General features: G+C 38.4%; 1 protein-coding gene across 2 annotated transcripts in view; it reads left to right on the top strand.

The window, feature by feature from the left end:
* TAFA2 (TAFA chemokine like family member 2) overlaps window positions 1–25,147 on the top strand; it is a 425,372-nt gene that overhangs the window by 376,296 nt on the left and 23,929 nt on the right. For both annotated transcript variants that reach the window (XR_014145740.1, XM_081821979.1), the window contains exons 3-4: window positions 2,932–3,084; window positions 4,174–4,298. Coding sequence is in view for 1 of the 2 variants with exons in the window: in XM_081821979.1 (XP_081678105.1) it covers window positions 2,932–3,084; window positions 4,174–4,298 (278 nt within the window). In the remaining variant the exon portion in view is untranslated. The remainder of the gene's footprint in view (window positions 1–2,931; window positions 3,085–4,173; window positions 4,299–25,147) is intronic.

Genomic DNA, 25,147 nt, shown 5'->3' with positions numbered 1-25,147 from the left:
ATTGCTAGCCTGAATTCCATCTCTGACATCTTGGTTATATCTGCATCCATTTGTAAATCTGCAGCATAAGTCATAATCTCTGAGTCTTTTCTATTTTGGGGGCTCTTCCTCCTAGTCATTCTGTTGATGGGTATTTGAGGGAATGTATAGAGTCCAAATTATTGACCAGAACCCAAGCAAGATGCACCTGTTTTCATGGGACCTTAGGGTTGCTGGCCTCTTGTTTTCCCAGCCTGTCTTCTGAGGGAGGGGCCTGCCGCACTGTTACTCAGGCAACCCTGTTTGGGCGGAGTTGCCCTGCCCCCCTGTGGCGGGGGATGGGCTCAGTGGGAATCAATGTTTGGGGCTTTTATTCTCTGGCGGCTTTCCCTGGTGTCTTTCCGTGTCTCTTCCGTGAGACAGAGCAGAAGAGACAGTTTCCAACCCTGTGCCTCAGAGCAGAGAGACCGCAGTCTGTTCTTCGGTGAGCTCTCCAGCCCACACCGTCTCCGTTTCTGTCCATGCTGCTATAAACTGCAGCGTCCTGCGTTGTGCGCCCCTCCGCAGCGCTCCCAGTCCTGCCTCCAGGTCGGGGCACGTCTCTGCCCTTTGTGCTTCTAAAACCGCCAGCTGCCCCCAGTTCACCTATGCGACCCCACCGCTCCAGGTTTCCACCCTGGGAGCTGCCCTAGAGTCCTTTCCCCGCCGCTACAAGTCTGCAAGTCTGTGCCCCGTCCGCAGCACGCGAGGCTGTCACTCACTGGCGGTGTAGGATCCCCATGGCCAGGCACCCTCCGCTGCCATTTATCCTCCGATATCTGCCCGTGGAATCATGGCTCCCTGCTTCGTACCTCGAAACCAACCGCCTGCGATATTCTGTTTGTAGAGATCCAGATGTTCTTACATCTCAGGCTGGTTTCGTGGGTGCTCAGAGTGGTCTGGTAGATATCCAGCTCAATTCTGGGGACCGGTTGAAATAGGGTCCCCTACTCCTCTGCCATCTTTCCTAGTCCCCTGCTCTCCCCACATTTCTGACACAGTTCACTAGATCTCCCAATTGTTCAACCGCACTATTGCCACACTAGTCATATTGCTGTCCTGGGAACACATCACACATTTTCCCATTTCAGTTCCCCACCATTTGCTGCTGCTTCTCTTTGGAATGCCCTTCCTTTCTTAGATCCTCATAACAGATGCTTCCCTCTCAGCACTCAGGTCATCATTCTGATTATCTCACAGGGGTCCTCTCTGACACAAAAATACACTTTCCCTCCCTGATTACTTTCCCCTTACTCTACTGCAGTTCCTTCAAGAGCTTAAAAATCTAGTATTGTCTTAATCATTAACAGGTATTTATAATTTGTTTTCTACACAGGAATATGAGCTGAGGGCAGGCTCTATGTCCCTCCTTTTCATCATTATATCCCCAATACTCAGAACCATACCTGAGGTGTGGTATTGACTCAATCAAAATGTGCTTAAGTGAAGTGCAGTACAAAAAGTTAGCATATTGACTTGTATGATATAATGCAAAGTATTCAATAAATTAAACCAAACTGAATCATCCTTAGCTAAGAAAATATTTTCTAGAGCAGAAGAAGTAAGAAGTCTGGCTCTCAAGTTTTTAAACTTTCCACAGAGATAGCCTTATGTTTGAGTTAAACATAGAGAAATCCCCATTTGTATCTACAGTGGCAGGAAAATCTTTGTGGCAATGGAAATGATATCTGTTTCTTGAAAGTTCTTTTGAGGATCACATGTCAAAGCCATATGTCACACCCAAGTTTCTTGGTCTTGCATGGAGGGATGGACAATGTGTGATTTGTTTTCTCTTGCAAGAAAAATCTAAGCAAGCTGTCTAACCTGAGTTCTGCACAGTGATACTCATCCCCAAGGGGAAGATTAATACATGATATACTGATCTCATTTACAAAATGGGTCTTGATATGTTTATAATGTTAAACAGTTTCAGATCTGGTTTTTATAAGACATTTTTTAAATTTCTGAAAGCAGTGTTTCAACTAATGTTTGATTTTAAACTTTTTATTTTTAGCAGATGAAACTTCTGCTTTATTGTTTCAAAGTAGGGTTAATACTCTGAAGATGAAATGGTTCCAAAAAAAAAAAAAAATTAAAGGCAAACTAGAACCCTATCATAATGTGCTAAGTGAGGTCCACAAATCTCAAGTACCCAAAGCATTCAGGCGCCTTTCTGCCAGGTTAATGGGCTGGGTGGGGGGAGCCCCACAGCTTATTGGATGGGGCTCCCAGGCTAGGTATAAATCTATCCACATTCTGGCTACAGTTGTTGGCTATTGGTGGCAGTTTTTCCCTCAAGGCAACATGGGAAAAAAAGATTTTTAGGACTGACACTGGCTGGGACTTTCAGGAAAATGGCAGCAATTTCAAGAATTCCCAATTAGCTCATTCCCAGGGAAACTGGGCAGAGGAATACTGAGGAGATGGGTTCCACCCTTTACCTCCTTGCTTTCTGAAAAGAGGTTCCCTGTCTGGCCTTTGCACTCACCCCTAGAGGAACAATGTAACCTTAGCCCTCCCCCACTTTGAGAAGAGGTCTGTTCTTAGCCCCATTGCAGGGCGCCTTGTCAAGGGGTTAGCCTTTCTTTGATTAACATGTTGGACAAAAAAGTCATATGCAAATAAGTATGTTTTTGATGGAGCCACATATTGTCTCTATATTTCAGACTGTTCTAACAGCTCATTCTAATCTGGTCACTAATTGTTCCTGCTTCACCAAGCATTTACTGACAGAAATGGTCCTTGCACATTTAGAAAAGAAATCAAATCTGCATATGGAGTCAGCATCGTTGTGTTTCTAGTTTCATGCATGGTGGATCCCTTATAGAGCTATATTTAATGTACTTCTAATTAAAAAGAGGGGGGAGAAGCCAAAACTTTCTCAATGTTGTCTTATCTCTTTTGTTTGTGCAGCTCACCATGTTAAAACGGGCACTTGCGAGGTGGTGGCACTCCACAGATGCTGTAATAAGAACAAGATAGAAGAGCGATCACAGACAGTCAAGTGCTCCTGCTTCCCTGGGCAGGTGGCAGGCACCACGCGAGCTGCTCCATCTTGTGTGGATGGTGCGACTTCTTCCATTGCTCATGGTGGTCATGTAGCTGGGGACTGGTTAGAACTGGAACTCCACTATAATGCTGTTGACTGTGGTCAGTCCTGAGGGACCATTCCATAAATCATGTGGTTGATGAGAGATTATTTAGGGGGGCATTCTGAAATCTAAAATCCTCCAGAAGAAGGTCTAAGACCTTATGCAGTTTTGTAACAAAAGGCATTCTAGTGAGGTTCCAACAAGTCCATGTGCTTCTTACTTTGATACCATGAAATACTGATTTACCTGTGGAGGGCATGTGTGTGTAAATTAATTGGGAAAGGAGAGATGAAAATAGAGGATTAAACAGTATGGTGACCTAAACCCATGGATGATTCTTAAGAATGAAAAAATAATAAGCACCATACAAATGAGTGAATTTGTAATTGTACCTTGAATTCACATGAAATATTGATTTTTATGGAGATCCATCAAAATATTAATTTCTTCATTGGAGGTTTCACCTAATTACAATAGGACATACATATGGATCTATTTAATTACTGTTACCATAAATAATAATTTAAGTATTCCTGTTAGCATGGCTCATTCCTTGATGATGGTTACTGCCCACAGTTAAAAAAATTGCATTAACTCTAGTATCCTCCTAATTTTAGCCTACTTGTGGGAAGTATTACATTGACTCCAAACTGGTCATAGGTTGATTTTCTTATATGTTTAGGTAAATCAGTGCATGCGTATGTCTACATAAGTTTCTTTCCAATATATTAGTTTTCATGAAGCCTGTACATTCACATGAAAAAAAAATCCTTCCATAATGTGCATTTAATTAATTAACAATACTATTTGTTATGAGGGTAGAGCTCATGTTAGGTGTTCTTACCACAATAAACTAAAATAGAAAATACAAATTCTTTTAGTCAGAATATCTAGAAAGATTTAGCCTCTGTGGACAAAAAGAGAAGCATGCTTCAAAGCCCAATCTACCTAATAGTGGGAAAGATCGGTGCCCTTTGTTCCTCTTTAAATGTGCACCCGGAGAATTAACTAGCCCAAACAGAAAACACTGAATTGATTTTTTTTTTTTTTTAATCTCCTGTAGCTTCAATAGTGGAACAGAAATGGTGGTGCCATATGCAGCCATGTCTTGAGGGAGAGGAATGTAAAGTTCTTCCGGATCGGAAAGGATGGAGCTGTTCCTCTGGGAATAAAGTGAAAACAACTAGGGTAAGTGGACTGCCAGCTTGGGATTGCAAAAATGTCTCTGAATTTATAGAGCATGGACATGTGCACTAACATCATTAAGTGATGGTTGTAGAATGAAGAGTATAGTTTTCCATACTACATTCCCCCCCCATTTTCTTCCTAATTCATTTTTTCATAGCACATTTTTTTGCCCAGAATAGCATCTTCTATAGATTGCCATCAACTGTCATGTTATTTAATAAATCAATGTTGTGTGTTCTTTCATGAGATACTGATAGTAATGTGAAACCTCCCAAGGGTGCATGGTAAATGCTGAGAAGGTGACCTCAATCCCTTATTCTTCTAATGGACAATAATTTGAATATATTCTGGGAAAAAAGAATTTATTTTACATATGACTCAATACAATTTCACAACTAAGAGTCTTTCATTTTTATGAAAGTAATTATTTTGATCTTCCTGATTTCTGGGTCAATAAATGGTTTTCTAATGGTTAACTTTGTAATGAGTTACTGAGAGCAGTTTCTAAATCTCAGAGTCAGTATGAAAAGAATACTCTTCAGACAATGATGTCTTTCAGCTTGCACTGATTGACTTCTGGGACATGGGAGAGAAGTGAAAAATGGTTAGCTTTATTCTTTGCTTTCCTAATTAGCTCCATGGATATTCTGGATTGGCAGAATTTAAATTTTCTGTAGAATCAGCAAACGAAAGTTCTGTCTTGTTTTGCTATTTGCTTTTAGGGGAAAGCAGACTATTGATCAGAATTGGATAATTGGGGACTAGAACAGAATAATGATATAAGATGATATTTTATAAAAAGTAACGTAAAACCAGAGACTGGTTAATTTACCACATTGTTTAATAATAGTTCTGTTTTTTTTTTTTAAAACCTCTCTGGACATATTCAAGAGGATTATTTTTAAATCCTATCAGATATATAATTCAGTCTGTTGAATATGTTTAGTGCACAATCTGTTCAGACACACAAAAGTAAGTTTCTAATAGCATAAATAATAAGCTCATATTTTTCAAATTATTCATGACTCTTTTTGTTGGCTAAATGCTGACATACTTTTCCCAAACCCACAGAGTGCATGATCAGTTAATTAGAATAATTGTATTATTCAGTTAGCACATGATATAAACCATATTGATTTGTTAAAAACATCCTGGCAGTATGAAATTTACTTATGTTTTTTATAGCATGAAAATATTTCCTTCCCTAACACTATAAATTCTTAGTCCAAAATAGCACTCACGGAAATTCATTGAAGATTTGAGATTCTGAAGCAAATTAAAAAAAAAAAATAGCACTCTACGACTAAACTCTGTTTTTTATTACTTCAGTGGACACGAGGAAGCTAACATTTATTGGATACTTAAAACATATGCCATAAACCGAACAAAGTACTTCATGTGAATGAGCACATTTAATCCTCTTAACAGCCCAGTGAGGAAGATAATATTATTATCTCCTTTTTACAGATGAGTAAACCAAAGTTTCAAAACCTTCAGTGACTTCCCAAGGTCTCACAGCTAATGAACAGGAGGGAAGCCAGGGTCAAACCGAGCAGTCTCATTCCAGAACCTAATCTCTTAACCTGTAGTTTAAACTAGATAATTTAACTTATTCTTAAGTAATAGTGAGGAAAGCTTCCTACCGTTCTATTCATATTAGGGAGACCTTTAAAATTATCTTTAACTTTCTGGATCGTTGAAATGAAAAGGTCAGGACCATGCGATCTAAATTCCCACAGTAAATTGTGTTAGAAGTGCTGCTTCCCTCCGGGCTGTGCCATATTCTCAGCGGTCCAAACTTAAAATTCAGTCTCCGCAATTCTTCACATTTAACTGGTTTTCATCTTGTAATTAAACAAGATGGATGAGAGGCTGAGAACTTGTGAGGAAGACCATATCTAGATCCTCCTGAAAGATGGAGTTTCTTGAATACAATTAAAGTAAATGATTATCTTTTGTTTTTCTTCACAAGAAAAAGACTGCTGGTGAGTAGGAAGCTATGTAGACATTTCCAACTCAAGGGACATCATGGTATTCCAAATGGCTAGGCAAAATTATGTGCAATTTTGAGTGTTTTTTTGGTTTACCAAAACAATTTGGCTACATTTCCCTGAGGCCTCAAAAAACAAAGTTTCCGAGGTCATCAGGTTATTACTGTTCTGCTGTCTCCACTGAAATAGTACAAAAAGTACAGGAGATACCAATTTTTGAAATAGCTCTGGCCCAGTATTACTTTGTACACCGTGGAAGTGTTGGACAGAGGCAGCTCCTGCCATACATAAATAGCAGCAGTGGAATCGAGAAGAATTCTGATCATTTTTTGATTCATTGGCATTATTGTTCATTTGCCAGGCTTAAATAAGTTAGCCATGGCTGTGGGAAGCCAAGCAGCCACTGCAGTCCTGATTTGGCAGGTTCCAGCCACAAATGGGGAAAGTCCAGAAGTTAAGCATGAATAGGTTAAGTAACCGAAGAGTTGCTTGCAGTCAAAAGTCATCTGAGTTTCTTATGCAAGATATGTTGGTCTTGTGGGATTATGACTGCAAGCAAAATGGCTCGAGAAATGATTAAAATTTGCAATAATGTACACCCTTCCTTTTAATTGCCCATATTCAATCTGGAGTGCTCCGGTAAGCCGAATGTTAGAAAAAAAGCAGTCAGCCAAAAACAGCAATGAGACTTGCTTAGCCTCAGCAGAGATGTGGTGGTACTTTCCAGAATTGGCTACAGATTATGGGCTGGGTGAATTCCTCATTTAAGACTAATTTGGAATTTACATTCCTACTATAGGTGTGAATTATACCCCCCTCTGTCTTTGTACCAGATTCAGGAAGCTTATTATTCTGATCCATTTTCTATTTGTCCCAACAAGGGAGAAAAGGCAAAGAATAGACAACCCCTCTTGGAATATCAGTATTTTGCAGTCATGTTCTTCAGTACCCCAAACACTTATTCTGGAGGAAAAGGAGGATGCAACCTTTGTTTCCTGAACCCTATTTCTTACCTTAAAGGTGGAAACTTATGACTGCCTATGACCTCTGTAACCACCTATTGTATTACTTTTAAGAACTCCAAAGTTAAAAAGAAAGAAAGGAAAAGTCATGAGAGCCCTTCGATTTCAAACTCACTTTCAAAGATAAATAATAAAGAACTTTTCAAAGAGTCATTAATAAAAGAATACTCTTTCCAGTGTGAAAGAGCACATAATTATACTCTATATAATACAAAAGTAGCAGGGGGAAAGGTGCTGTAGAGCTTGTAAGATTTGAGAAAAAAAAATCTTTGATAACATTGTTGGATCCTCAGAAAAAATAGACTGTGATTCATTTCTTTGAATGTTGTGATATTCCTTCTCTGTGGAACATCTCCTAAAGGAAGTCACATTTTGATCTTAGAATTCACAGTCCGAGGCCATGGGTATGGGTTCTAAACACCAATGGTCATGCAGCTCTTAAGTCTGGTTCTTACCTAAAGAAAGATGACCTTCAGAGTATACAAGATTCTGTATTTTCATTAGAAATATTATCTTTATGAATCACAAATCCTAGGTCTATTTACTTTTCAGATACTTGACACATTTTCTGGGTAATTTTTAACTAATTGGAATTCTTTCATCTTTACTAATTTACTTAAAGTGCCTCAAGCAGATAAGAACTCTTTTTCTAAAGTCTCTTCAAATATAAGTGGATTTTAAGTGCGTAAAATATGATTTCATTTTGGCAAATAATGCAAAGAAAATCAGCAGGTATGAAGAATTTCCCATGCATAAACATCCTGTAATAATAACAATGCTCTTATTACAATCAAAGCAACAAAAGCATATATGAAGGCATTCACTTAGCTCTTAGAGTGTACGAGGCACTCTAAGTGTATTGCAGGTATTATCTTAATTTCCCAAACCACAGTAGGCACTAATGAGAGTACAAAGATGTATGGTATGGTCCCTGCCAACCAGGCGTATGCCCTAGAGTGGGGGAATGAATAGTGTACAGTTGCATTATTCTAGTCATCCATATGCAGTCCACTGACAAACACTGGAATCATGGATAAATATAAGAGTAACATTTTTATAATAATGGGGATAGTATAAGCCTTTAGTTCAGCATCCTCATCTGCAAAATAAATGAGGATATTGAGTTAGATTCAATTTCGAGTTCCTTTAACCAGGATTTATTTTTTGGTTCCACATGCCAAGGACATTTCTAACTTCCTCTCCAGCTAAATTTATATGACACTAATAACTGGCTAATCTCAGAAGATGGATAAGTATTTGGGTTTTTAATCCTTTCCCTGTAAGGGAGAAAAGAAACAGCATTTTAAGATGCTTTGCTGATTAAAGCCTCAAGTCATCTTCTTCCAGATGTTGCTGGATTTTATACCAAGACTCAGTGACTGTTCTGTGATGGGGGGTGGGGGTGGGGTTCTGAACACTGTCCAGGGGCACTATTCCAGCCCCAAGGCCAAAAAAAAAAAAAAAAAAAGAAAAGAAAGCAAGCAAGAGGAAAAAGGTTCATTTCCTCACCTTAAGATGGTGCAATTTGTGTGAATTCTTCAACCATAGTGCTCTCTCTTGCCTTGCAAATTTAATCACAGATGCGGGATAGTGTAGTTCTTTCCTGATCAGCCCTTTCTTAACAGACACATTCACCATTCATTTGTCTTCATCTCACCTCTGGTCAGGCCCTAAATTGCATCCTGGTCCACAGCATAGAGTACGGTGACCTTTAGGGCCCTTGTTTTCCAATTATTTTGATGGTACTTAGAGTAAGAAATACATCTTACAGTGTGATCCAGTGTACACACACACTCATACACCCCACACTAAAATTAAAATTCTAAGGGTTTTTTTGTTTTATTTCCTTCCTTCTTACCTATCTCAACCCCATAAATTGTTTTTATGACCTGCCAATATGTTACAACATGCATTTTGAAAACCAGTACATTAGGAGGTGGTAGCCAACCACCACTAACTTCAAAGATACAAACTACTGATTAGACCGTTTTCAAATCAACTCACCTTTTACATTTTTAATATTTTTTATTCAATGTTTTGGGGCAAAAAATTCTATCATCTTGTAAAATATAGATTTCATGGGAAAGAATGCGTATACCGTGTATATTCATTCATTCAACAAGTATTTATTGTCTGTTGTTGTGAGGTGTTATTCTAGGTTCTGCAACACAGCATGAAGAAAACTCCGAGATGGGGATCCGTGCCCTCATAGAGCATATACTAGTTTTCGTTTGCTGCCTTTGCAAATTCTGGGACTTACCATAACATTCATTTATTCTCTGTAGGTAAGACTGGGCCCCAGCCCGGCTCCATGGTCTCTCAGCTCCGGGTTTCACAAGGCCGAAAACATGGGCTGTTTCATCTTTTCACAGCAGGACTGTGTTTCTTGCTGGAGGTTGTACGGGGAGAATCTGCTTCTAAGCTCATTCAGTGTGTTGACAGAATTCCATTCCTTGTAAGGGCAGGAATGAGGTTTCTATTTCTTTAGTAGCTGGCATAAGGGAGCCTCTCTCTTACCTCCGTCAAAATGCCTGCTCTCCTGGTCACATTCATTTTCAAACCAGCCATGACACATGGAGTCTTTCCCACACCTTGAACCTCTCTGACCACCCTTCCCCCATCTCTCTTCTGCCTTACTCTTCTGCTTCTGAGGGTCAGGTAATTACATTGGCTCCACCCAGAGAACCCAGATGATCTTCTTATGTTAAGATCAGCTGTTGAGTAACTTTAATGACCTTGCAAAGTCCCTTCACAACAGTCTTTAGATTAGTGTTTATTTTAATAATGAGGGGACAGAAATCTCTAGAATTCAACCTATCACATAGAGGGAGACAAAAATAAGTAGGTGAAGTAGATAGTATGGTATATGGTGATAGGTGCTATGGAAGAAAGGAAAGCTGGAGGGCAATGGAGAGCGCTGAGCAAGGGAGCTTGCGTATTTGCCTGAGGTCTTGCAGGGGATGAGGGGATGAGGCACATGGCTACCTAGAGGACAGGCTCTCCAGGTAAAGGGAAGAACTGGTACAAAGGACCTACCCTGGGCGCTGCTGTGGGAATATCACAGTCAAGGGTCAGAAATGATGCTGGTGTCGCTGGAGTGGAGTGAGCATGGGCAACTGGTTGAATTTCGGATCGGAAGGGTAACAGGAGGCATATCACAACTGACTTAAATTTTTGTCCTGAGCACAGAGAATGATGAAGTTGCCAGCAGGTGAAATGGAGATAACCATGGGAAGAGTATGTTTTATGTATTGCATTAATATCCACTAAGTCTAGGTCCTTTAATGGAAAATTAAATACAGTAGAACATCTTGAACTTTATATTCATTAAGAAGAATAGGTAAAAAGTTTTTACTATAGTTAACAATGCAGATATTGAGTGACACTGATACTACAAAAGATTTAAAATCTCCAATGGTGGGGACTTTGGAAAAGTATTTAAGGCCCTATATTATTACTATGATAACATCAAGTTTTTTTTTTTAAAGAGAGGTGGACAGAAATGGATTAATATACAGAAGCGTTTTTATTTTTTTCTCAATTAGATAATGAGTCCATAGGTAGGTAGGTAGAACAAGTTAGTTAGGTGTCCATGTAGTAGCACTAGTAAAAGTAACATTTAAACCTGGTGTTTTAAATTTAAGAGCTGTTTAATTAATGATTTAATAGGGCCAGGAGTGTCTCCCTGAGACTGTTTCCAATAACTTCTTTAGAGAGTTATTGGAAATTAAAGCAAAGACTTAAACAAATATATCATCATGGCTAGGTTTTTCCAAAACCTGGCCTATAGTTTTACAATTAAAATGAAAAATGGGCAACATACGAGTACTTTGAAGTTCCTTTAAGATTTAAATGCTTCTATAGTTTTTGAGCCAGGTGTTTATTTCTAGGTGTTACTCTGAATATTGTGATTATAATCTTATAATTAATTGTGAATGTTCACACATGGTAATAGAATCTAGTTTGGGGATGACAGAACTTCATTAGCAACTATGAGGTACATCTTTAGGCTCTTGCTTATGTCCTGGGAATTAAGTGGTGAGGACAGCATCTCTCTCTCTTATCTGAGGGCTTAAAATTCTGAGGGCTTAAAATCTCTCTTATCTGAGGACAGGATTAAAATTCTGTCAGGGATTTATTTTTAACACTACAGAGCTTGGTATTTGTTCAGAGGTAACTACTCTTGGGAGAAGCAACACTGTCATCTGTTTTTGGTCATCTGGAGTGCCTTAATACCAGGTACCTCATGGGACTTGGAGAGGATAATGGAAAGTTCAAGGAACCCCAGCTGGTGGGGGTTGTACACCTTCTCCTTTTCATATGGTGGGTGACAGCCCTATGAAGAACAATCGATAACCTTCCCTGTATACATTCCCCCATGGCTCTTTCTCTCCTCTACTCTTCATACATTTTCTATGGAATCTAAAACTCATAATGATTTCAGATCCAATTTGATTTTCTAACTTTAGGCAACAGGGTGAAAGTACAGCGGAGAAATAAAAAGGTAATTTTCCCACAAACTCAGAATTCCAAATGCTTTTTGAATGGTGCTGAGATTGTATAGGAAAACAAAGCTGGGGCCTAATTCCCAACTCTCTCTACAATGAGAGTGAATCCCAGCTCCTTGCTGTGCAATCCACCTCTGAATAATGGAGAGCTGGTTGGGAGGTGTGTGTAATACAAAGGGCAGAGTCAAGCTTCACTCTATCATGGTCAGACCTCATCTGGGGTACCCAGGAAAGTTCTTGATGCCAACTTTTAGCAGGCTAGGATAAAGAGAGCCTTATCTAAAGGACTTTGTGGATATTTACCTCAGAGAATAGAAGCACTAGGAGTAACATGTTTTAAATTATTGGAAGATGTATCATATAAAAGAAAAAAATTAGACTTGTTCTGTTTGGCCACAAGGAATACAATTAAGGGCAAGGAATAACTCTTGTGGTGTCTGTTCTAGATGATGTTAAATGGGCTGCCTTGGAAAATAGTACATTCCTCATTTCTGGAAGTCTTCAGAGTTGGCTAGTCCACTTTACCATAACAAACAACAGCTTGTGCAAAGGCATGGAGGTATAGAAGATCATATCTTTGCTCACAGAAATCAGTTCATGGGGTAACCATGTGTGTGAGGGGAGTCATGGCCGACTGAGTTTAACAGTCTTTTAAATGCCATGCTAAAAGACCTGGATGTTATTCTCTAAGAAATTATAAACTACAAAAGAACCTTGCGGAGAGAGAAGGGTCTGGCTAACACTTTAGAAAACCTATTTGTCTGCAATGTCTCAACTGCAAGGAATTGAGAGAAATGTGGGAAAACAGGCCTGAACTAAGATAGGAAAGTGACACCCTGGAAGTGGAATCAATAGGGCTTGGTAATTAATTAAATATAATAATTTTGTTAAAGGAAAATTTCACAAAGACTCCTACTTTTGGCCTAGCCTATATGGTGATATTGATAAAGACACAATGAGATGAAAACTGAAGTTTGAGAACAGTTACCCCCTAGATGATGGGGAAATGATTAAGAAGGCTGTCTCAGAAGGAATGTGTTGAAAGAGAAGAGGATCAAAGACATTTTAGCAGGTAATGTAGAAGAAGGTGCTGGCTGAGGAACAAGAAATGTGGGCAGAGCGATTGGAAAACCAACAGAACCTAGAGTCTGAGAAAACGCAGAGAGAGTTCCAGGGAGCCAGGGCTGTCGATTGATACAACAAACACATAGAACCTACCAGATAATGTGGACTTTAAACTTTCTGAACATGACATTTATAAGAAATATTAAAGTTCACAATCCGTTAGTTGAATAATCTTAAAACTTGCCTCCTCGTTGGATGGTGTCATTGGCAACACATTGAAAATACTGTAGAATGTGCATCACTTTAAAGTAAAATGAAGTATAAGAAATATTTTTAAAATAAGAATAGCACACCTGGGTGGCTCAGTCATTTAAGCTTCTGACTCTTGGTTTTGGCTCAGGTGGTGATTTTAGGGCCCTGAGATCAAGCCCTTTATTGGGCTCTATGCTCAGCAGGGAGTTTGCTTCAGATTCTCTCTCCCTCAAATAATAAATCTTTAAATAAAATAAGAATCTGGTAGAATTAAACTCCATTCAAGGGGAGCTTGTCCATTCATTTGTTCATTTACTCTGTAAAGATAAATTGCATGTCTGATATGTAGCCATGTGCTTGATATTGTGGTCGGCTCTGGGGAGGCCAATTTTGAAAAATCATGGCTCTTTGATGTCCAAGAGTTCACAGTCAGTTGGAGACAAAGTCAGTAAATGACTGTCATGTACAGAAGCGGTAGAACAGAGATTTGTCCTGGTGTCAAGAGTACACTGGCAGTTTAATCCTGCATGGTCCCTAGCCCTCCCCAAACTCAAAATAACAGATTTTGATGCTATTCAAAGGCAATTTACTCAACTGATCTCCTTAATTTATAGTGTCTAAGCACAGTCAAAATATGATGTTCCATGATGTCAAGACTGAACTTGAATTGTATCTGATGGTATACTATCATAAGAAAACAAAGCTTTTTGGATTAGACTTTTAAATCATTTTAAAGTTTTCTACCAGTTACAAAATATGAGAGAGAGGAGAGGCAAAGAAGGATTTTGTGTACGGGGCCACAGTAATAACTAATTAAATGAAAAATACTTTAAAATTGTGGCCACCAAATAAGAATACTGGAACCTTATAACACTGGCAAATTTATTAATGCTTTAAGCTTATAGGATACTTTCATCATTAATATATATTAAAAATCAGGCATTCATTTGAAAAGGTATAAAACTCAAATTACCAAATTAAAACAAAGAAGAATTTTTATTGTTTATACTAAACCAGGGAATTCCATTTCTTACGATGTTTAATACTGAACTTTAATATTAAAGATCCAAGTTACTTAGCTGTTGAATGTACCCTCAGTTCTTGTGGTTTAGTATTATTGGGTTTTGCTCTTATATTAAGTAGCAATATTGGCTTTCCATGATTTATGGTGGGATTAGCCCACAGTCAATAAAGGGCTATTCTGTTGAGGTTCTGCTTACTGTTGACTACTCTATCTTACTGCTTATTCTATTCTGGTGGCAAACATATTTTACCTTCCCCTTGAATCTCCTAGTTTTCTTTTAACAGGACTGGGAAGAGAATAGGAATGAGAGAGAGACAGACTTGATAATACCAGACAGTGTAAATTCATTTTCAAAGGATGTTTGAAAATAACTGAACACAATCTCTACTTTGCAACTTTAAAATAACTATTCTTGAAAGGGATGCTGGAATAATTGTGGGGAGAGTTGATTTGGTCAGACTGTTTCTAGGATTTGTATACTGAGATGCTTTTATTCTATCTTGAAAAAAATAAAATTGAATATTCTCCACAGACACTTTGGCTGACAGAAAAATTTAAACAGGTATCATGATTAGAAATCTCAACCTCCAACTTCAATTACAACATATGATCGACTCATGAGATTACTGAAGGCAAATGTCTGGCAGATAGTCAACCACTGTTTGATATTAAATTTCACAAGTGAAATCAACTTGTTGAGAGCACCCTTGCATATATAACATAGATGTGAATTATCTGCCTCCACATTTTAACTTTGAGGATTTCTTATAGGACCTGTAAGGGAATTCCTTATGAACAGGTTTAGGATAAAGCTGTTAATGTTAACTTTTGATAAGTTGACATTTCACCTATATAGTGGTTTAAGGAGACCCTATATCATATTGCTATTTGATACCAAAGGTATCATGACATGGAAGTGTTCCTATCAGTGGACTAAAAAAATCTAGGGTAGAATCATTTTTGGTAGTACCAGTAACCTCTCACTAAGGGTTCAGCCTTACTGAAGTTACTGAGATTACAGAAAGATGAAGACACTCTCATGCTGGATCAGGTGATTTTTAATTCACCATAGCCACTCATGGTTGCTTTGTGATGATGTTGTCAAGGCCCCACAGGCCTCATAAACCTAATATCCTCCTTCAATTTTTTCTTCACTGTGATTCTCTCAGCCTCATCCTCACAAATGTATACCAACTCTGTCTCATGATGAATGCTTTACAGAGCATGCTGTGCTCTTCCAGAGTGCTCCTGGGTGAGTTCTGCTAAAATGAGGATAGAGTATTAGTGATGTATCCAGTGTTTATGCATAATTAGATATATGTCATTCCTGTTAAGTCTTGCTAATGATTTCACATATCTCTTGGTTTGGAATAGGAATACCAGATTCTCCAAAGCATTTCCCTTCTTTTCTCTTTTTATCTAGTGTAAAATAGGAGTTCTATAAACCAATCATGAAAATAGACTAATCCCTGTTCAAAATGCAGATGTCAACTACCTCTTAAAAGGTTTTATAAGAGGAATGGTCATCTTAGGAGTCTCTTTCAAGTTCCACCAGAGAGCAGTTCAACAAGTATAGCTGTTGCTTAGTCATCAGATAATCTTGTTTCTTCACAAGGTGGTAGAGTATAGGAATTGTATGTTCAGAAAGTCAAGGGCAAGAATTAGTTGGTGTGATAGGAAATCTTGTGTGTCAACTTGTCTGGGCCACAGTGCCCAGATACTTGGTCAAACATTATTTTAGACATTTCTGTGAGGGTGTTTTTAGATGTGATTTACATGTAAATTGGTGAAATTTTAGTAAATTTCACTAAATTTGCCCTTCATGATGTGGGTAGACCTTGTCCAATCAAAGTCCTGAATAGAAAAAAAAGGCTGACCTCCTATGTCCCAACTAATACACTTGGGTATTTTATTTGCAACAGTATTCAGAAATGGATAGAAGATATAAGATAGCAATTACACTGATAATACCTGTCTTTGGATGAGTGACAACTTTTGCCAGGTACTGTGCTATATCATCTCAACAAAATATTTCTAATAATTACCACCCTGGCATTATAAGTCTTATTATTCCTTAGTACAGATGAGAAAAAGAGGCTCCAGGAAATTAACTTTCTTAAAGCTACATAATTAGTAAGTGACAAAGGTCAAACACAAATCTGATTCCAAAGAGTATACGCTTTCCAATTAAATATATTGTTTCATAAGAAGTAGAAAAACTCTAGGTGCCATGTAACCATTACAATGTAAATATATCTTCGGTAATATTTTCTCAGAAAGTTCTGCCTAATATTGACATGACTATCATCTGTTCTACAAATGTTATGACTGCATAGTTGATGTTCTTAGAAGAAATACTGTGAATGTTCAACACTATGTGCATGCATAATCATCCATGTATAGTTATAAGGGCTAAAGAACTAGGGTCACCAATAAAAGGTCAGATATTTCTATAGTTAGAAGCCAAATAAACTGATGATAGTAGTTTTCACAAGGTATTATTGTGAGGAATTGGCAGCTTTCATGAGGGAAACAATACCATTCGTCAAGATCCATCTGTTATACACATTCACAGGGAAGAACTTTTGTACTAAGATGAAAACAAGGAAAGAAGTCTTATGTATCTGATGAAGCAAAGACCTCTTGAACAAGACAGGCATGCAAAATTATAACCATTGCACCAATATTAAAGTGAGAATCTCTGGATACCAGAAATGCATTGTAAATCACTTAAGTAACCTTTTCTCTAGCACTTTCAATTGCCAACTGCTGTATTTGCTTAATGGATGGTCTATACAAAATTTGTAATTGTAATTCATTGAATCTGTTTTAGGCACCCATATAATAACCCCTTTTGATCAGGTTTCTAAGTTAAACATCTGACTCAATTTCTGTGAATTACAGAATTTTCCAGTGCTGTTTATAAACTGTTTCCTAAAATTTTAGGTATTGTACTTCATTTTGATGTTGCTTTGATAAAGATTTTTTTCGGTTATTAAAATAATATTGAATACCTACTATATGTCAGGGTCCATACTAAACCCTGGGGATACATATATGAGTAAGACATAGTCTTTGCCCAGGAGATGTTCCCACTCACGATCTGATGGGATAGACTCTATGTTAAACTAGCCTAAAAAGGAAAAAAAAAAAGCTTCAGTAATTTAAAACAACAAAGATTTATGTCTTACTCAGGCTGTATCCTCATCATAGGTGGCCTTAAGGTGTCAATTCTGGGTCTTCCTCTTTCCATAACCAAGACTGAAGTGCAGACATGGTCTGATATATTGTTGGTTGCCATGGTGAAAGATAATTCTAGAGGGGTTTGCACTAGCAATTATATAATCAGCCCCAAAGCAACAAATTTGACCACAATTCTTGGTCAAAACTATTATGGATACACCCAACTGCAGTGGGTTCAAAAGTGGACTCTTTCTTTAGGGGTTCTGGGCTCAAGATGGCAACACAGGAAGATCCTCCTATGGACACATCAAGTCTGTAGCTATATATGGTACAGTTTCTTTTTTAAATGTTTTATTTAAATTCAATTTAACATATACTGATTTATCAGTTGCATTCAACACCCAGTGCTCATTACTTCAAGTGTCCTCCTTAATGCCCATCACCCAATTACCCTATCCCCCATCCAGCAACCCTCAGTTTGTTTCCTACAGTTAAGAGTCTCTCATGATTTGCCTCCCTCTCTGTTTTCATCTTATTTTTTATGGAGCAGTTTTTAAAACAAAATCTCAAGGCTGGCTAAGCAACTCCAACACATTAAAGTAGATAGGAGAGACTGGGACACAATCTCACTATAAACCCCATCCCTGGCCCAGCAACCCACAATTGGGAGAGAACTCAAAGCCTGGAGCTTCTCCCTGAGGAGCAAATGGTTTGAACCTCACATTGGACATAATCCCATCAGAGCAGCAACAAGAAAAAAAAATTTTAAAAAGAGACTGATGGAACAACATCAAGTGGACTACCATTCACATTATAGGGGTACCCAAGGAGAAGTGAAGAGAGAAGAAAGCCTCTTTGAAGAAATAATGGCTGAAAACTTTCCTAACCTGAGGAAGGAAACATACATCTAGAAAGCCCAGAAAGTTTCTAATAAGATGAACTCAAAAGGACACAACCCAACACATTCTAATTAAAATGTAAAAAGTTAAATGCAAGGAGAGAATCTTAAAAGGAACAAGAGAAAAATAACTTATGTACAGGGAACCCCCATAAAACTATCAAATTTTCAGCAGAAACTGAAGCCAGAGGGAGTGGCATAACATAATCAAAGTGCCGAAAGGAAAAAACAACAACAAAAAACCCCTGCTAACCAAGAATACTCTACCCAGCAAGCATTCAGAATTGAAGGAGTGATAAAGTTTTCCAGACATGCAAAAACTAAAGGAGTTCATCATCACTAAGCTGGCTCTTCAAAAAAATGTTAAAGGGACTTCTTTAAGTTGAAAAGAAAGGGCACTAATTAGGAACAAGAAAACATATGAAAGTATAAATCTCACTGGTAAAGGTAAATATAAAGAAAAGGTAGTGCATTAATCACTTATAAAGCCAGTATGAAGGGTAAAAGACAAAGTAGTAAAAATAAGTACAATAATTAGTTAAGGAACACACAAGATGTAAAATGTGACATCAAAAACATAGAACAGATGGAAGAGTAAAAATGTAGAGCTTTAGATAAGCTTATAATAGACTGTTACAAGTATGTAAGTCTCATGGTAACCACAAAATAGAAGAAGGTATAAACATACCACTCAATAAACTCACCAAATCACAAAGGAAGAGAGCAAGAGAAGAAAGGAACTAAAAAGCAGCCATAAAGCAAATAACAAAATGGCAAAAAGTCCATACCTATCAATAACTAATTATAAATGAGCTAAATTCTAAAATCAGAAGACAGAGTGGCTGAATGAAATAAAAAAAACAAGACCTATCTATACATGGCCTAAAACAGACTCACTTGAGATGTAAGGGGAGACACAGATTTAAATTGGATGGGAACCAATAAAAAGCTGAGGTAGCTATGCTTATTACAGTCTTTGTTTGAAGGTCTATTTTGTCTGATATTAGAGACAAAGATGGGCATCACATAGTGATAAAGGTCAATCAAATGAAAGGATATAACATTTGGAAATATTTATGCACCCAACATAGAAGTACCTAAAAATATAAAGCAAAAATTAATAGACCTAAAAGGAGAAATCAACAGTGACACAGTAAGTAGGAGATTTTAATACCCCACTTTTACCAATAGATCACCCATAGAAAATAAACATTAAACTTAACCTACACGTTAGACCAGATGGTCATAACACATATTTACAGAACATTCTATTCAAAACCAACAGAATACACATTTTTCTCAAACACATAAACATTCTCTAGGATAGATGATTTGTTAGACCACAAAACAAATCTTAATGAATTTAAGACTGAAATTCTATCAAGCATCTTTTCTGACCACAATGGAATACAACTGAAAATTATAAAAATAAAACTAGAAATTCAACAGTATGTGGAGATTAAACAACATGCTCCTGAACAACCAATGGGTCAAAGAAGTCAAAGGAAAAATACTTCGAGACAAATGAAAATGGAAATACAACATACCAAACCTTATGGAACACAGTAAAAGCAGTTCCTAGAGGGAAGGTCATAGCAATTAACGCCTACATTAACAAGCAAGATATCAAGTAAGCAACCTAACTGTACACCTCAAGAACTAGAGGAAAAAATATCAAATGAAGCCCAAAGTTAGAATAAAATAAAAAGACAGTGGAAAAGATCAATGAAACTAAGAGATGTTTCTTTGAAAAGATAAAATTAACAAACCGTTAGCTAGTATTACCAAGAATAAAGAAAGGACCCAAATAAAATCAGAAATGAAAGAGAAGTTACAAATGAAACCACAGAAATACAAAGGATAATAAGAGACTACTATGAACAATTATATACCAATAAATTGGACAACTTAGAAGAGATGAATTTTTAAAAACATAACCTACCAAGACTGAATCATGAAAAAATGAAAAACCTGAACAGTCTGATTATTGGTAAGAAGACTGAATCAGTAATCAAAAATTCCCTGTGAACAAAAGTTCAGGACCAGACAGCTTCACTGGTCCACAAGAAAAGAAAATTACAGGCCAACATCCCTGATGAACATAGCTGGAATAAAATGTCAGGCAACATAATTCAACTGTACATTAAAGGATCATATGCTATGATTAAGAGGGATTTATTCTAAGGAGGCAAGGATAATTCAACATCTGCAAATCAATCAACGTGATACACCACATTAACAAAATGATGAATAAAAATTATATGATTGTCTCAACAGAGGCAGAAAAAGCTTTTGATAAAATCAACCATTTATGATAGAAACTCTCAGCCTAGTAAAGACCATATATGACAAACCCACAGCTAACATCAAACTCAATGATGAAAAGCTGAATGTTTTTCCCCTAAGATTAGAAACAAGACAAGGATGCCCACTCTTGCCACTTATATTCAACATAATATTGGAAGTCCTTGGCAGAGCAATTAGGCCAAAAAAAAAAAAAAATTGGAAAGGAGGTGTAAAACTGTCACTATTTACACATGACATATTTAGAAACTCTATAAAGACTCCACCAAAACTCTTAGAACTAATACAGTAAAGTTGCAGAATACAAAATCAATGTACAAAAATCTGTTGTTTCTATACACTAATAAATTTTCAGGAAGAAATTTTAAGAAAAAAATCCCATTTATAAAAGAATAAGATACATAGGAATAAATTTAACCAAGGAGGTGAGAGATCTGCACACTCAAAGCTGTAAGACATCGATGAAAGAAAAACAATTAGGGCTACTACAACCTAAAAAGCTTCTGCACAGCAAAAGAAACTGTCAACAAAATGAAAAGGCCACCTACAGAATGGGAGAAGATATTTGCAAATGATAAGTGGATAATATCCAAAATATATTAAGAACACAAACAATAGCCAAAAAAATCTGATTGAAACATTTTTCCAAAGATGACATACAGATGGCCAACAGACACGTGAAAAGAGCTCATCATTAATCATCAGGAAAATGCATGTCATAAGCACAATGAGATATCACTTCACACGCATTAGAATGGCTATTATAAAAAAAAAAAGTGTTGGTAAGAATGTGGAGAAAAGGGAACCCTTGTGCACTGTTGGTAGAAATGTACACTGGTACATCCACTATGGGAAACAGTATGGAAGTTCCTCAAAAAATTAAAGTAAAACTACCATATGATCCAGCAATCTACTTCTAGGTATTTATCTGAACAAAAATACTAACTTTAAAAGACATATGTATCCCTATGTTGACTGCAGCATTATTTATGGTACCCAAGACTTGGAAATAACCGAAGTGAGCATCAATGGGTGAATGAATAAAGAAAATGTGTTAAGGTGTAGGGATATGGTGGCAGAGTAAGAGGACCCTAGGCTTGCCTCATCCCACAAATACAACTAGATAACTATCAAATCATCCTAAATACCACAGAAGTTGACCTGAAGTCTGGCAGAACAAACTCCACAACTAAAAGTAAAGAAGGGGCCACATGAAAGAGTGGAGATGTGGTTTAGGAGAGAAACAGACTGTGGCTGCTGTAGTGGGCAACCCACAGTTGCAGAAAAGGGTGAGAGACAGACTGACACACAGGAGGGTGCACAGCGTTAATGAATCTCTATTAATGAATCTCCAGCTTGGAAAGTGAGGGGCTGGATTTTGTGACTTCAGGCAACCAGTGGGGCTTAAAGCCTAGAGTTTTAAAGGTCAGCAGGCTTGGCTAGGATAGAGCCTAGAAGGCATTGTGCTGATCCTAGAGAGGAGGCAGGCAAAGAACCCATAGACATACAGGGCAGACATAACAATCTGAAGAGCACCTGGGGCAAACAGAGGGGAGATGATTTGCTCTTCTCAGAGCATGTCCTAGAGAAGCACCATTCACAGAGAGACCCTTCTGGGAACAAATAACTATATGGCACCATTTCCTTCTCTCACCCTTTAGCATAACCACAGGGACACCTGTGATAACAAGTACAGAGCAGATGCTTGCTAACTAATTTGCTTAAACCAAGCCCCACCCCCCAACTCCACTGGAACTACCCTTCACAGTCATGCTTGCCTCAGTCCCAGCTTCATAGGCCCCCTTCCACTGAAGACTGGCCCCAAACCCCTGCTCACACTGCCATCTCTCAACATGGGAGTTTTGCAGAGCCTCAGTTTGAGTGGTGGTGGCAACAGGTCTCATTTCACAAGCAGACCAGAGCACACCTAGTTAAAGCACCACCTTCAGGCCAGGGACCAAACACTGCTCACAACAGGCAAAGGGAGCCTCTGCAGATGGCTGGTTTGAAGGATATAGTAGCCAGGACAAAACAGCAGAACACAGCACACATCAGAGATACTCCCAGAAGCACCAGGCCCTGGACAACAGGGGACACTACACTGCATGGCACTACAGGACCCCTTCTTCATAAGGCCATCACTCTCAAGAACAGGAGACTTTGCTGAGTTTCCTAACACAGATAAACATGCACAGAAACTTAGACAAAAAGGAGAAGGTGGAGAAATTTATCCCAAATTAAAGAACAGGACAAGGCCATGGCCAGAGATCTAAGTGAAGCAGATATAAGTGACATGCCTGATAGAGTATTTAAAGCAATGATCATAAGGATACTCACTGGACTTGAGAAAAGAGTGGAACACATAAATGAGATCCTTAACAAAGAGATAAAGAATAACATAGCAGAGATAAAGGGCTCAATAAACAAAATGAGAAACAAGCTTGATGTAATTGGCAAACTATAGTGATAAAGAAAAAGTTTTAAAAGCAGCAATATAAAAGAAGATGGTTACATAGAAGGGAAGCCTCATGGGGCCAGCAAGGGATTTTTTTAGCAGAAACTTTCCAAGACAGAAGTAAGTGGAATGATATATTCAAAGTGCTGAATGGGAAAAACCTGCAGCCAAGAATACTCTATTGAGCAAGACTATTATTCAGAATAGAAGGAGAGATAAAGAGTTTCCCAGACAAACAAAAACTAAAGGAGTTTGTGAGCAGTAAACCAGTTCTCTAAGAAATATTAAAAAGGACTCTTTGAGCGGAATTGAGAGACCAAAAGTGACAGCATAAAGATGGGAAACAAAAGCAATAAAAATGAATATTTTTGTAAAAATCAGTTAAGGAACTCAAAAAAAGGATATAAAATAAAATAACATATACCTACAACATGGGGAGAAGAGGAGTAAAGGATAGGTTCCACTTAAAATATGATACAGACTGCTATATGCAGAGGAGATTATATACAAACCTAATGGTAACCATATGTCAAAAAAACTAAGTGTGCAAAGTGTAAATAGAAAGAAATCCAAATACATCCCTAAAGAAAATCAGCAAAACATTAGAGAAAGACAAGAAAGGATCAGAGAAAAGCTCTAGAAACAACTATAAGACAAGTAATAAAATGTCAGTAAATATGTATCTATCAGTAATTACTTTGAATGCAAATGAACTAAATGCTCCAATCAAAAGACATAGGGTGACAGAAGGATAAAAACAAAGACCCATCTATATGCTCTAGAAAAAACCCAAAAACTATAAAGAATACTGCAGGTCAGAGTGCAGGACCTCACACACAGACTGGTGCATCTTGTCTGGCAGTGGGTCTGGGGGCTCAGCCTGAGCTGTCTAAAAAAAAAAAAAAGGAATACTCTGCAAGGTTATCAATCAGAATTGAAAGAGTTTTCTAGACAAGCAAAAGCTAAAGGAGTTCATCAACACTAAACCAGCTTTTTAAGAAATGTTAAAGATAATTCTTTAAGCTAAAAAGATACTAATAACAAGAAAACATACAAGAGTAAAAATCTTGGGAGAAGGAAAGATGGTGGAGGAGTAGGGGACCCTATTGCAACTGGTGCCCGGAATTGAGCTGGATATCTACCAGACCACTCTGAGCACCCTCAAAACGAGCCTGAGATGTAAGAAGATCTGGATCTCTACAAACAGAATATCGCAGGCGGTTGGTTTCGAGGTATGAAGCAGGGAGCCGTGATTCTGCGGGCAGATATCAGAGGATAAACGGCAGCGGGAGGGTGCCTGGCCGTGGGGATCCTACACCGCCAGTGAGCGACAGCCTTGCACACTGGGGATGGGACACAGACTCGCAGACCCGGTAGCGGCAGGGAAAGGACTTTAGGGCAGCCCCCGGGGCAGAAACCCCGAGCGCCTGAGAACTGCAGCCCCCGGGACAGAAACCCAGAGATGTGGGGTCGCGCGTGCAAAATGGGAGTGGCTGGCAGTTTTAGAAGCACAAAGGGCAGAGACGTGCCCCGACCTGGAGGCAGGACTGGGGGCCCTGTGGAGGGGTGCACAACCAAGGATGCTGCAGTTTATAGCAGCACAGAGAGAAACGGAGATGGTATGGCCTGGAGAGCTCACTGAAGAACAGACTGCAGTCTCTCCACTCTGAGGCAGAGGGTTGGAAACCGTCTCTTCTGCTCTGACTCACAGAAGAGACGCGGGAAGATGCCAGGGAAAGCCGCCAGAGAACAAAAGCCCCCAAAACTGATTCCTGCTGAGCCCATCCCCCACCACAGGGGGGCAGGGCAACTCCGCCCAAACAGGGTTGCCTGAGTAACAGTGCAGCAGGCCCCTCCCCCAGAAGACAGGCTGGGAAAACAAGAGGCCAGCAACCCTAAGGTCCCAATAAAACAGGTGCATCTTGCTTGGGTTCTGGTCAATAATTTGGACTCTATACATTCCCTCAAATACCCATCAACAGAATGACTAGGAGGAAGAAGAGCCCCCAAAATAGAAAAGACTCAGAGATTATGACTTATGCTGCAGATTTACAAATGGATGCAGATATAACCAAGATGTCAGAGATGGAATTCAGGCTAGCAATCGTGAAGACAATGGCTAGAATGGAGAAATCAATTAATGGCAA

This window comes from Leptonychotes weddellii, chromosome 5 (assembly GCF_054177405.1).
Source record: "Leptonychotes weddellii isolate Sample4059 chromosome 5, ASM5417740v2, whole genome shotgun sequence".
NCBI lineage: Eukaryota > Metazoa > Chordata > Mammalia > Carnivora > Phocidae > Leptonychotes > Leptonychotes weddellii.
This window is presented reverse-complemented; position numbering and strand designations above follow the sequence as displayed.